This window comes from Pinus tabuliformis, chromosome 8 (genome assembly GCF_031772625.1).
Source record: "Pinus tabuliformis cultivar Carrire ecotype Pingquan chromosome 8, CPIR1, whole genome shotgun sequence".
Taxonomy (NCBI): Eukaryota; Viridiplantae; Streptophyta; class Pinopsida; order Pinales; family Pinaceae; genus Pinus; species Pinus tabuliformis.
This window is the reverse complement of record NC_142294.1, coordinates 343613296-343625585: the sequence shown is the minus strand read 5'-3', so window position 1 is coordinate 343625585 and position 12290 is coordinate 343613296. Positions and strand designations below refer to the sequence as shown.

Sequence of the window (12290 nt, the reverse complement as noted above, 5' to 3'; positions counted from 1 at the left end):
ACTACTGTTGCAAAACTTGGTGATTTTCATATTTTCCAATTTTTCTGATATGTATCACTTGGAAATTAGAACTATATTTCAAAATGGCATTGTGCCAATTTGATAGTTTCATATATTGCCATCTATATTTATGTGTAAGCGATTGATTAACTACTTATATAACACATAATTTGTTTTGAAGAATAATTTTGTATGCTTGCTATGCTGCTCTTTGCATTTATACTGGGATTGTGAATTGCAGGCATCATGTTTATGAAAAACCTGGAGGTCCCAAATCAATTGAACTTAAGGAAGTTGGTCCACGTTTTGAATTGAGACTCTATCAGGTTAGATATTTTTTCTTACAGCTGCTTTTCTAGTGGCTTATGCTCTAAATTTTACGTCCATTTCATTCACATGAGAGACATATACACATACATCATTATTTATTATAGTGGCATAGAGCACAATTTTGTGGCACAACAGTGAAAGTATCCTCTATGGCACAAAGAAACAGTATCTGCTGATATGAAGGCCAAGAAATTCTGATCTTTGACCTAAATTTCAACTCAACAGGATACATTTCTAATCTCTTGAACATAATTACCATGGATTTTGAGTAGTTGCTACTGTATTTCAATGTTGCTTAAACTTTCTTTAAAAAAAGCCCTAAATAGCAGTTGCCATTTTCAACCTAGTTTGATAGTTAGGAGATGATGTATTGTCATTATTTAAGCTATTCTTGAGGCATTGATACCTACCAAGTTTGACTTCTGTTAGGCTTATGCAGATCTAGCTATTTTGCTCAAAGCATTCATTATAATAAGTTTTTACCTAAGTTGCAGGAAACGTTGGAGAAGGGTCTGTTTCCGGCCTGAAATGAAACAGAAACGAGGAAACTCGTACCATACAGTCTGGAAACTTGTTTCCGGCCGTACTGGCCCGTTCCTCGAGGAGGAAATGTATCCAGTATGGCTAGAAACGAGTTTCCAGGCTGTACGACAGAGTTTCTTCTTCTAACTTGACTTTTTCTTGTATTTTTTTAAATTTTTTCGTTTCTAATTCGGCCGGAAATGAAATGGAAACGAGGAAACTCGTACTGTACAGTCTGGAAACTCATTTCCGGCCGTACTGGCCTGTTCCTCGAGGAGGAAACGTAGCCAATATGGCTGGAAGGCCGTACAACGGAGTTTCCTCTTCTAACTTGACTTTTTTTTTTTTTTTCTTTTTCTTTTTAATTTTTTCGTTTCTAATTTTTTATTGGGCCACTAAAATATCTTCTAGATGCTTCTACATGCCTCTCAAGTTATAAAACGAGGATTTTTTTTGAGTGAGACAGCCTAATGTTCAAGCCTGTGGCCCTAGTGTTGATATGCAGTTCATGGTAATGTTAAATTCTTAAAGTAAAAGTGACATTCTCCTTTATTTTTCATTTTCATCCTTTTGTATTTTTAACATTACCATGAAATGATTCAGGATGTTTGAGAATGGTTTCGCTCTCATTGGGTTTCATCTTGAGAAAGTAGAATTTTAGATCTCACTCAAAATCCAGTAGACTTATCTGTTTTTCAGGATTTCAGGATTGGGGTGATTGCAATGTTTCCATTAGATTTTGTAATGTACTAGGGTATGGAACCTGTATTTAATCAAGAGAACCAAGCCCTCTATGCAAGGGAGACTCTGAATAATCAAGAGCACGTAGGGTACTAGGGTATGGAAGTTGTATTTAATCAAGAGCACTAAGGTTGTTCGACTATGTAGGAGGAGACTCCCAATCAAGCACGAGACAAGAAATTAGAAATTTCTTGTGGTTGATTTTGGATATTGCTATTTTCATTATGTGATCATTCATGAGTAAATGTGATGTAAATTTAGAGACTTATAGTTTATGCATTGACAATTGAAATTTAATTATAATGTAATAAATTAGAATTTATCATATATGCTTGATGATTGCACAAATTTCTTAAATGTCCTAATATATATATATATATCTAGTGTTTCCCTGTTTCCAAAATTTGAGGCGGTCACATTTCGTACCCGTGCCCGTTTCGGAAACTCGTACCCGTTTCTCCATTTAGTGCAAATATATATATATATATATATATATATATATATATATATAGTATTTCCGTGTTTCCAAAATTTGGGGCGGTCACGTTTCGTACCCGTGCCCATTTCGGAAACTCGTACCCATTTCCCCATTTAGTGCAACTTAGGTTTTTACTATATAGCTTATCCCAAGTTAGGGCAAGGAAATGAATGGCTATTATGCTTAATATGTTTTCCATTAGAACATTTTAACCTTTCATATTTATCATCAAAGAATGTGAACAAAAGAAAATACTCCTTCCCTCTTTGTTGTTCATCCAGATGCGAGCTTTTATGGCTTTCGTTTAGTTGCATATCTACAGTTTTTTAATTCTTCAATTCCTTCTTTGTTACAATTCTTAGCATGGAAGGTTACGAGACCAAACAAAAATCTTCTTTCCTATTGTGCAATATTTTGACTGTTAAAAGCGAGATAGCATATCTTTTCTAGTTCATCAAGGATGACATCTTGTTGGGCATCCAGGTCTGCCATCCAGGTGTGCTGTAAGACTTACTGTGGTTGATTAAAACCTTCATTATTGTAATCGATTTTCTTGTTTGTAATTTTATAAAATTTCTGTCCACTCATTAAAATTAGGTTAAGCTTGTTGTCAATGTATGCGTGGAAGTTGATTCCTACAATTGAAAAAACACCAAGCCCCACAAAATATTAAAGATATTAATAGAGATTTCTTTCTAGGTAAAACTCAATCATCTGTATTATTTTATTGTGGGTTTTGTTGTATAACTGGCTCAAACTGTATTTATCTAGCTGGGCACAACAGGGTTTTAACTTTTAGCCACAGGAAGTATGTAAATGGCATTCCCATTAATTGTTGTTTGTACCGTTTATACCAGCAAAGCCAAAGAAATAACAACAAAAACATAACTCATATGCATATAATAGGTACATCGATTATCTTTTTGTTTGAAAAAATAATCAATCATCTAATGATGTCTTTTTACACGAGTGGTGGTGAACGACAAACTAACACTCAAACAAATTTGGCTTACAGAAACATGTTCAGAACATGCTGATTTTAGATAACAATGGTATGTTCTATATGCTTTAGCACAATTTTCTTCAATGTTTTTTATCAGCCCAATGACAATTTTAATTATCTTCAGTAGCAATCACATTAACTTATACACGTTGACAGTAAACGCAGATAGAACATAAAAACATATGCAAAAGACAAGCCAAGACAAGAGGACACAAGATGTGGTGGATGCCAGGGATAAACCCCAATGTGCGGAAACCCTTTCATCAAATCTTCTTATTATTCTTCAATAGTTCAGCAGCGAGAGAGAGAGAGAGAGAGTACAAATATCAGAAATACATGCCCAAAACAAATCTGCCAAATCAGGAGTCAATGCAACCCTAACTAAAAAGTCAGCGGTGGTCAAAGCTGCCCTAAAACATCCTCCCATCAGCTCAGTCAACAGCAGAAGAATGTGGCCTACAAAGAGGGTCAAACTGAACCGAAAACAAGCTCGGTCAAGCCAGTGAAAGTCTGCTGTAATTTTGCTGTCAAACCAAAAAGTCAACACAACGGTCAACTCGGTCAAACAGTCCCCTAATCACCTCAAAATCCGTTCCAAAGAATGAGGCCTGTAGAAATCGAAATTTTAACCCCAAAACAGAGGTCAACGCAGGTCAAATACTTCTTGTCAACGCATGCCCTAGTTTTGAAATTTTTGGCTTTCAAAACCAGTGCAAAAATCTTCCTTCCACACGTGCAAAGAAGAGAGCCTGCAAGTTGTACAAACCAATCAAGAGAGGAGAGAGAAGATGGTGTGATGAGATGAGTGATGTCCAAATGAGAGAAGGGTCACTCCTATTTATACAATTCGTTGAGGGTGAGGAGACACATCTATTGGGCTTCATGAGCTTACATTTTACTGAGGCCGACCTTGATAATTTGACCATGAAAAAGAATAAATTTAAAATTCCATTTTTGCTTCTCAGAATGAGATGATCTTTATGTCAAAATTATACGTCTCGAAAATAGGAATCCAATGCAATAATAATCTTCATCATATGAGCCGTCATGCCAATTTTAACACTCCCTCTCAACTAGGAAGAATTCCACCTGCCAATCCATCATCATGTTAACGTGTCATCTTGTATCATCCCTGCCATCACTGTCCTGTACTACTCTGCGCTGCTAAACCATGAAGAAATAATGAAGAAGAAGTGATTGAGAGTGAGACATGAGATCATATCACTCTCCACTAAAAATAGTTAGTCCTTGATCCCGGATTAAGTTGTTGGACACCATGCATCCTAGTCATAGGGAGTACGACAGTACACGATGTGTTCATCGATAGTGCTATGGTCCCTAACCATCTTTTCCCAACTCATTGGCCAGCTGAGAGATACTTCCCATGAGTCCTGGACTTTATGGGTAGGATGTGTGCCAAGGCATCAATAGGAGAAGGTGAGATACTCATCCTGCTCATATGCCATAGGAGAAGGTGAACCACCCATCCTATGCATATGTCAATCATAGGGGAAGGTGAACCACTCACCTTACATGCATGTGTCCGGGTAGGGGAAGGTGAACCACTCACCCTACACACATGTCAACCATAATGGGTTATCATAGGGGAAGGTGAACCACTCACCCTGTATCCAACAAACCACTAGGGGAAGGTGAACCACTCACCCTATGGTCTCTTATAGCTCCAAGAAGTACCCCACACCACCAGGAGCTCCCAGACCTTCATGTCCAACTCATATGGGACCCTCATAGGAGGGTTGTTCCACAACTCCAAGTCTCTCTTGGAAGGTTAAGAATTTGACCTTCCCTTAAGGCTTCATGTGAATGTCTGCAAACTGCTCATTTGTTCTAATATGTTGGAGCCTAACTGCTCCTCGTTGTACCATATCTTGGATAAAGTGGTACCTGATATCAATGTGCTTGGAGCGGTCGTGGAACATGGGGTTCTCTAATAGACGAATCCCACTCTGGTTGTCGCGGAAGATTATGGTGGTATCTAGCACGTGCTCAAATAGCTCATTGAAGAACTTTCTCAACTAGATTGCTTCACAATAGGCCATACTCGTAGCAATGTACTCGAACTCGGTTGTGCTTAGTGCACCGATTTCTGCTTCCTGCTCATTCAAGTTATAGAAACAGACCCCAAAGAGAAGCAACACCCAGACGCGCTCTTATGATCTACCACACTGCCATCCCAGTCAACATCTGTATATCCATGTAGTCTGAAATTCCTAGCAATGTATCACAGTCCATAGTGGATTGTGCCCCGGAGATATCTTCAAAGATTCTTGGCAACAATCCAATGGATGTGATGAGGCTCGACCATATATTAACTCAATGTGTTCATAGCGAAGCATATGTCAGGACGGGAGTTGACCAAAAACATCAAGGCCCGCACAAGTTGACGATACTCGGTAGGCTTCACCAATCTGGGGCCAACAACACTTCCACATAGCTTCTTAAAATTGAGTTCCATCGGAGAAGTCATAGACTTGCAGTCCACCATTCCACATCTCTTAAGTAGCTTCACAATATATTTTCCTTGAAAAAGGAAAATCTCACTTAGCTTTTGCCAGACCTCCAACCCTAGAAAATAATGCATCAGTCCTAGGTCCTTCATCTCGAACTCAGAAGCCAATTCCCTCTTGCATTGATGAATGAGAGGGTCATCACCTGTCAGAAAGAGATCATCCACATAAAGGACCAAAATGAAAGGTCTGTCCTTTTCAACCTTGAAGTATAGGTTCGGGTTAGCATCACTTCTTGTAAATCCCAGCTTCATAAGATAGCTATTGATCCTCTCATACCAAGCCTTAGGGGCTTGCTTCAACGCATAGGGGCTTCCTTCAACCCATAGAGGGCTTTCTTCAACCTGCATACGTATGTCTCATGATCTTGAACCTCGAACCCCTCGGTTGTTCCACATATACTTCCTCCTTAAGCGAACCATGCAAGAAGGTAGTTTTGACATCCATTTGATGTAGGTTCTATCATTGTGAGACAACAAGGGCTATGATCGAACAGATGGTGGTATATCGGGCAACTGGTGCAAATATCTCATTATAGTCTAGTCCTACCTTTTGAGAGAAACCTCGAGGTACAAATCTGGCATTGAATTTCTCAGCATTCCCATTAGCTCCATGTTTGATCTTGTAGAGCCATTTTGAAGTGACCACTGACTGTCCTTGGGTCTAGGAACCACATCTGAGACATCATTCTTCATGATCGACTCATATTCTTTGTTCATTGCATCGTTCAAAACCAGTTGCTTCACGACTTCTTCGAATGTACAAGGCTCAGATTATACAATGGTACTCATGGCAGCTAAGTACCTTTGGTACCTATTTGGCTTCTTGCTTTCACGAAATGTCCCCCTCGGTCCAATATGTTTCTCAACATCTTCAAGAGTATCTTTGAGCCACAAAGGTCTTTTTCTTGAAGTAGAGGGCTCATTAGGAGGTGTATCAATGGTATCCATCAGAGCTTCAACATTGGGCATCGATTCATCGGACGGAGGTTCATCCTGCTTTTTTGCATCAACATAATCATTGTTCTTCCTAGGAATATGAAGATCTCGGATCTTTCTAAGAGCAAATCTTCATCAAAAGTGACATCATGACTTAATTCCACTTCCCTTTGACCAGGCACATAGATTCTATATGCCTTTGAAGTTTCACTGTAGTCCACAAACGTTCCTTTCTTCCCAGATGCAACTAGTTTGTTTCTTTTTTCTTTTGGTACATGAAAATATACGGGACAACCAAAAATTCTAAAATGAGAAACATCAGGTTTCTTACTAGTGAAAACTTCTTCGGGTGGCTTGAAGTCTAAAGCTTGATGTGGGCATTGGTTTTGGACATACACAATGGTGTTGACAACTTCTCCCCATAAGAATTTCGGAAGACCTTGATCATGTAGCATGGCACGAGTGGCTTCGCTAATAGTACAATTCTTCCTTTTGGCAACACCATTTTGTCCAGGAGTATATGCGATAGTGGTCTCCCTCTTAATTCTAGATTCTCTACAATGGTCTTTGAATTCATTTGACTCATATTCGGTACCATTATCGGTCCTCAATATTTTGATCTTCGTCCCTGTTTGATTCTCGACCAAGGCTTTGAAGGAGCAGAGCCACTTGAATACTTCATCCTTCTTTTTTAAGAAATATATCCATGTTTTGCGGGAGAAGTCATCCACAAAAATAACATAATACAAATATCCACCCAAAGATGTCATAGACAACATACTTGATAGATCAAAATGGACCAATTGAAGAATATCAATGGTTTGAGTCTCAATTGAGGGGAATGGTCCCCTTGTATGTTTACCAGTTTCACATCCCTGACAAACACCTTCATGATTTAAGTTGAATTCGGGCATCCTTGTGACCATCTTCCTTACATCGGGTAAGGCTTTGAAATGAAGGTGAGCAAATCTTTGGTGCCATAATTCAGATTGAAGAGAAGTATCACAAGTCATTGCTCCCAACGGACTTCCTCCAACCTGATAGAGACCTTCAACCTTGAATCCAAGAGTGAATGCATCTCTTGGGTTCCTTTGCCAAATACGAACCTTCCCATCAATGAATGTCAACTTAAAACCTTTGTTTTCCATCGCAGAAATAGAAGCTAAGTTCTTTTTCAGATCAGGTACATATAGCACTTCTTTTAAGTGGAGGGTTTGACCTTGATTTAAGTGAAGAGTATCAGTCTCAATTCCTTTCACGGGATAAGTGACATTATCCCCAAGTATAATCTCCATATTTGTCTTCTTTTCAACCAAGTTTGAGAGAGTTTCTTTGTACCCAGTGAAGTGCCTTGAGGCACCACTATCAATCAACCAATGGTTCAATATATTTGGAGGAGAAGCGATGGAGAGCGCAAAAAAAAGATAAAATTCTTTTTGCTTTACAACATTAACTTCTTCATACTTGCAGTTTCTCGACTTCTTGAGAGGACGACCATTTACATTTTGAGCAGCGGGAGCGTTCCTCTTTCCTTTGTTGTTGAACCTTGACTTGATTCATACTGATGTGAGTTGTCGGATGTCTCATGTATCCTTGAGTGGCTATGAGTATTATGTTTTATTCATTGATGACCACTCTAGAAAGACCTGGATTTATTTTCAAGCGGTTTCAAGAGTTCAAATCTCTTGTGGATACCTAGACAGGTAGGAAGATCAAGGTCCTCAGGTCGAACAATGGAGGGGAGTATACCCTTGGTGAGTTTGTTGATTTTTGTGCTAAGATAGGCATTAGGAGGGAGTTCATGGTTCCTTTCCACCCCTAGCAGAATGGGGTTGCAGAGAGGAAGAACATATCCATTGCAGTGGCTGCCAAAGCCATGCTTCATGATCAAGGGTTACCTTTATTTTTGTGGTCAAAGGCCTGCAACACTGCTGTGTACTTGCAGAACAGGAGTCCACATCGTGCCTTGGGGAATGTGAATCCGGAGGAGGCTTTTTCTGGGAAGAAGCTTGATGTTGGGCACTTTCGTATCTCTGGGTGCCTTACATATTCCTATGTTCCCAAGGAGAACAAGACCAAGCTAGAGCCCACTACAGACAAGGGCATCTTTGTGGGTTATAGCGAGACCTCGAAAGCTTATCGGATTTATATTCTTGCGCAGAGGAAAGTGGTTGTCAGGCGGGATGTGAAGTCTGAGGAGAGAGCTTTCAGGAGGTCACGGGTTTAAAGTATCTAGAGTTTCATGCTCAAGGCCTTTTATTTAAGAGGTCAAGCACCCATTGAGTGCTTCTAGGGTTTGTCCTAGGTCAAGAAGTCAAAAGAGTCATTATCATAAGTTGAAGACCCCATTGGGCACATTGTAACTTGTAAAGAAAATTATTTTTGTCGTTAAAAGTGTCAAAATACCCTTCAAGACCAAGTCGACCTATTTTGAGGAGCCACGTCCACCTTGAGAAGCCTATATAAAGGAGGGAACTCGACCTCCTTGAGACACATTCATCACTCACTCATTCAAGTGAAGGAGAAGAGAAAGAAGTCTAGCGAAGAAGGAAGAGGACGAAGGACAATTGTTTCTGGGCTAATTCTCTCTCATGTGCGAAGAAGTGCAGCTAGGGTTTGCTGCTTTAAGGTCAAAATTATCTATCTGTTAGAAGAAGATCAAATCTGCTAGAAGAAGGGTCTACTAGGTCACCTACTAGCCCCAGACAAGGAAGGTAGGCAAGCGAAGTTGCTGGTAGGCCTCAGAAGGTTAATTTCGCTCACACGTGTGGTTGTAGTAATAGTTGCAAGGGGCCGAAAATATCAGACTTGCAATAGAGGCCGAAATTTTGAAGCTAGGGGTCGAAGTTGTGTTTTTGGAAGAGATTTGACTGGGTTTGACATGGGCAAAGGAAGCACATCATCTGGACAGGTTGGACTTGGTCTTGGAGGGTATTGGTCTTGGTCTAGAGGTCTTGGAATTCGTTAATTGAAGAATCTATAAGAAGAGAAGACATTTTGCGGTTTTCCTATCAAGTGGAGAGGTTTTGGCCCTAGCTTGCAACGTACATTCTGTGTTCCTGTGTACTATTGTTCTTCTTGTTTTGGTCGTTGTTTGATGATATACAAACATGATAATAAGTGAAGAAGTTGATAAGTAAGGAAAAGTAAAAATACATCATAAGCAATTATCATAGAAAGAGAAATCATCCTAACTATTGCCCTATAGATTCCTCAACATGTTTAACATTACATCTTTTTTGTTTTATCAAGAATTTGTTTACAATAATTAATTGTACATCGTTAAAGCTTACATTTGGTATTAGAGCAATTTTGTCTTCAAGGGGATGCCTTTGTGGGTAAGGGGTTTTGATTGAGCTTGTGGTAGACCTTGTTATGGTGGGAGATCCGGAGAAGCGATTCTTGTGGTGAAAGGAAATGGGAAACAATTGATAGATAGATATCGAAAAATTCAATGGACAAAATTTTGAGCTGTGGAAGCTCAAATTGGAAGATTTGTTGGTGTACAGAGATCAGTGGACTACGGTGGATCTGGTTTTGTACTGATGAGTATATCAATAGAAGACTGGACCAAATTGAATCAAAAGGAAAAGAGCACAATGTGATTTTGTCTCTTAGATATAGTATTATTGAATCCTTTAGGGGCAGCTATATCAAAGGATTTGTGAAACAAGATAGGAGCTTTGGATCAATCTAAGTCCCTAGTGAACAAATTGTTCTTGCAGAAAATATTGTATAGCCTAAGGATGATGGATGGAGACTCGATGACAAAGCATCTGAATGCCTTCAATACTATGACAAGTTAGCTATTATCTGTTGATATTATGATTTCAGATGAAGATAAGCGTATTAATGTGTTGTGTTCTTTACAAAACTCATGGCATATTTTGGTTGCTGCCATAGGTAGTAATGAAACTACCTTAAGTTTAATTGAAAGTCACATCCTTGGGATTAGAGTAGATGAGATGGAAAAACATGGAAATTCAGAACACAAATGCCTTGTCTATAAGTGGATGTTCCTAGAATCAAAGATGGGGTGGAGATCTTTCATCTCCACTGGCTGCTAGTTCTCGACCTGGAAGAAATGCTGGAAGCTGGTTCTCTAACTGGAAGGGATGCTGCTGTTGCTTCTGTTGCCCCCTGTCGGGTCCTTGCACTAGGAAGCGCAAGCCCCTCCGGGACCTTAATGCTCCCTAATGGTCGAGCCCCCTAAAGGGTCCTTATTAGTCGAGCCCCCTAAAGGGTCCTTAACAGTCGAGCCTGCTTACGCATCCTTATCAGTCGAGCCCCCTAAAGGGTCCTTAACAGTCGAGCCCCTCCGGTCCTCACCATCGGAATAGTGAGTGGCGGGAGATCTAAATCTAGAGGAAGGTTTGAATTTCTAGTAAAATTCATTAAGGTACGTTGGAGATGTGGAAATGAAGGGCATTACAAGAAAGATTGTAGTTCTAAAATTCCTTATAAAAGGATGGGATTTGAGGATGCTCGTTTTGTATTTAGATGGAGGGGATGTGTACATGGCTTGTTCAAGTACACATGTAGATCATGTTGAAATTTTGATGTTCTATGCTGTTACAATCACTTAAATCTATAACTTATTTATTCTAAAAAATAAGTTAAGTAATTGTAGTTAGAACATAAACCATATAAACCATATGCACAATAGAAGACAACCAAGAATTCTATGAGACACAAAGAAGTTAGGTCAATGATAAGGGAAAAACCCATGCGGGGAAAACCCAACTAGATTATTCTTCTATGAGAAATCGTTTGTTCAACAAAGATACGAAGTAGAATGAGAGAATGAAGAAGTTCACCCAAATTTGTGGAAGATTTTTGATGGCAGTAACTGGTGCAAACACTAAGTCACTTTGGCTCTCCAAGATCTGCTCTTGTTCTTCAGGACTCTGTCTCTCTCACAAAATTCCTCTAGACTCTCCAGCTCTCTCTTTCTCAAGTTCGAATTCTCCTTTCGTAAGCACAAGTGTATCAAGTGAGGATGAAAGGCACAAATATATAGGAAGAGCAAGGAGGTCAAATTCATGAGGCAGTAACTCTATGCCTCGAGGATATGCCAAAATGAGAGTGTAACTTATAAAGGAGAGGAGTGTAACTTATGCATTAAAGAGGTGTAAGAGGAATCCTTTTATGACGAGTCATTAAAGTGTGTAAGAGAGTGTAAGAGGTCCATAAGAGGAACATATGCATTAATCTAGGATGTTTAGGGTTTAGGGATTCAGATACGGAAACACGTATGAAACGGATTGACAACGACATGAAAACATTTTCGCGACGCCTCACTTTTTTAGAAACAATCAGCTTGAGATCAGAAACATTTCAAAGGAGTTTCAAGAAAATTTGATCCGTTTCTAGAAAATATGGATACTTTTCTAGAAAATATGGATATGTTTCCAAGTTTCCAGGTTTCTAGGTTTTCTAGGTTTCCAATGTTCCAGGCACTTTATTGGAAGAATATATTTAAGGTTTGCTTGTCCGGAGCATGTAAATCCAACTGAATTTTTTGCAACCCTTATATCCACTGATTACAACTCATGTGAAAGTGAACATTTAGCTTGAAAAAGGATTCATGATGTGATAGAGGTATTTGCCAACAAGTTTTCAACAATGCCATATCTAAAGGATGGAAACCTGGAATTTGGAATGGAAACTCAGAAGGTATCTATGAAATCAAGAAGGAAAGTTGTCACCTGCAAAGTTGGCTGGTGGAAGCAGTGCCTTTCCATTAGGTT

At 39.3% G+C, this 12290-nt stretch overlaps 1 protein-coding gene across 1 annotated transcript in view; it reads left to right on the top strand.

The window, feature by feature from the left end:
- The window catches only part of IMP4 (Ribosomal RNA processing Brix domain protein), a 156885-nt gene that overhangs the window by 117459 nt on the left and 27136 nt on the right, over positions 1 to 12290 (top strand). The window contains exon 8 of the mRNA XM_089372137.1: positions 242 to 326. Within this exon, the coding sequence (XP_089228263.1) occupies positions 242 to 326 (85 nt within the window). The remainder of the gene's footprint in view (positions 1 to 241; positions 327 to 12290) is intronic.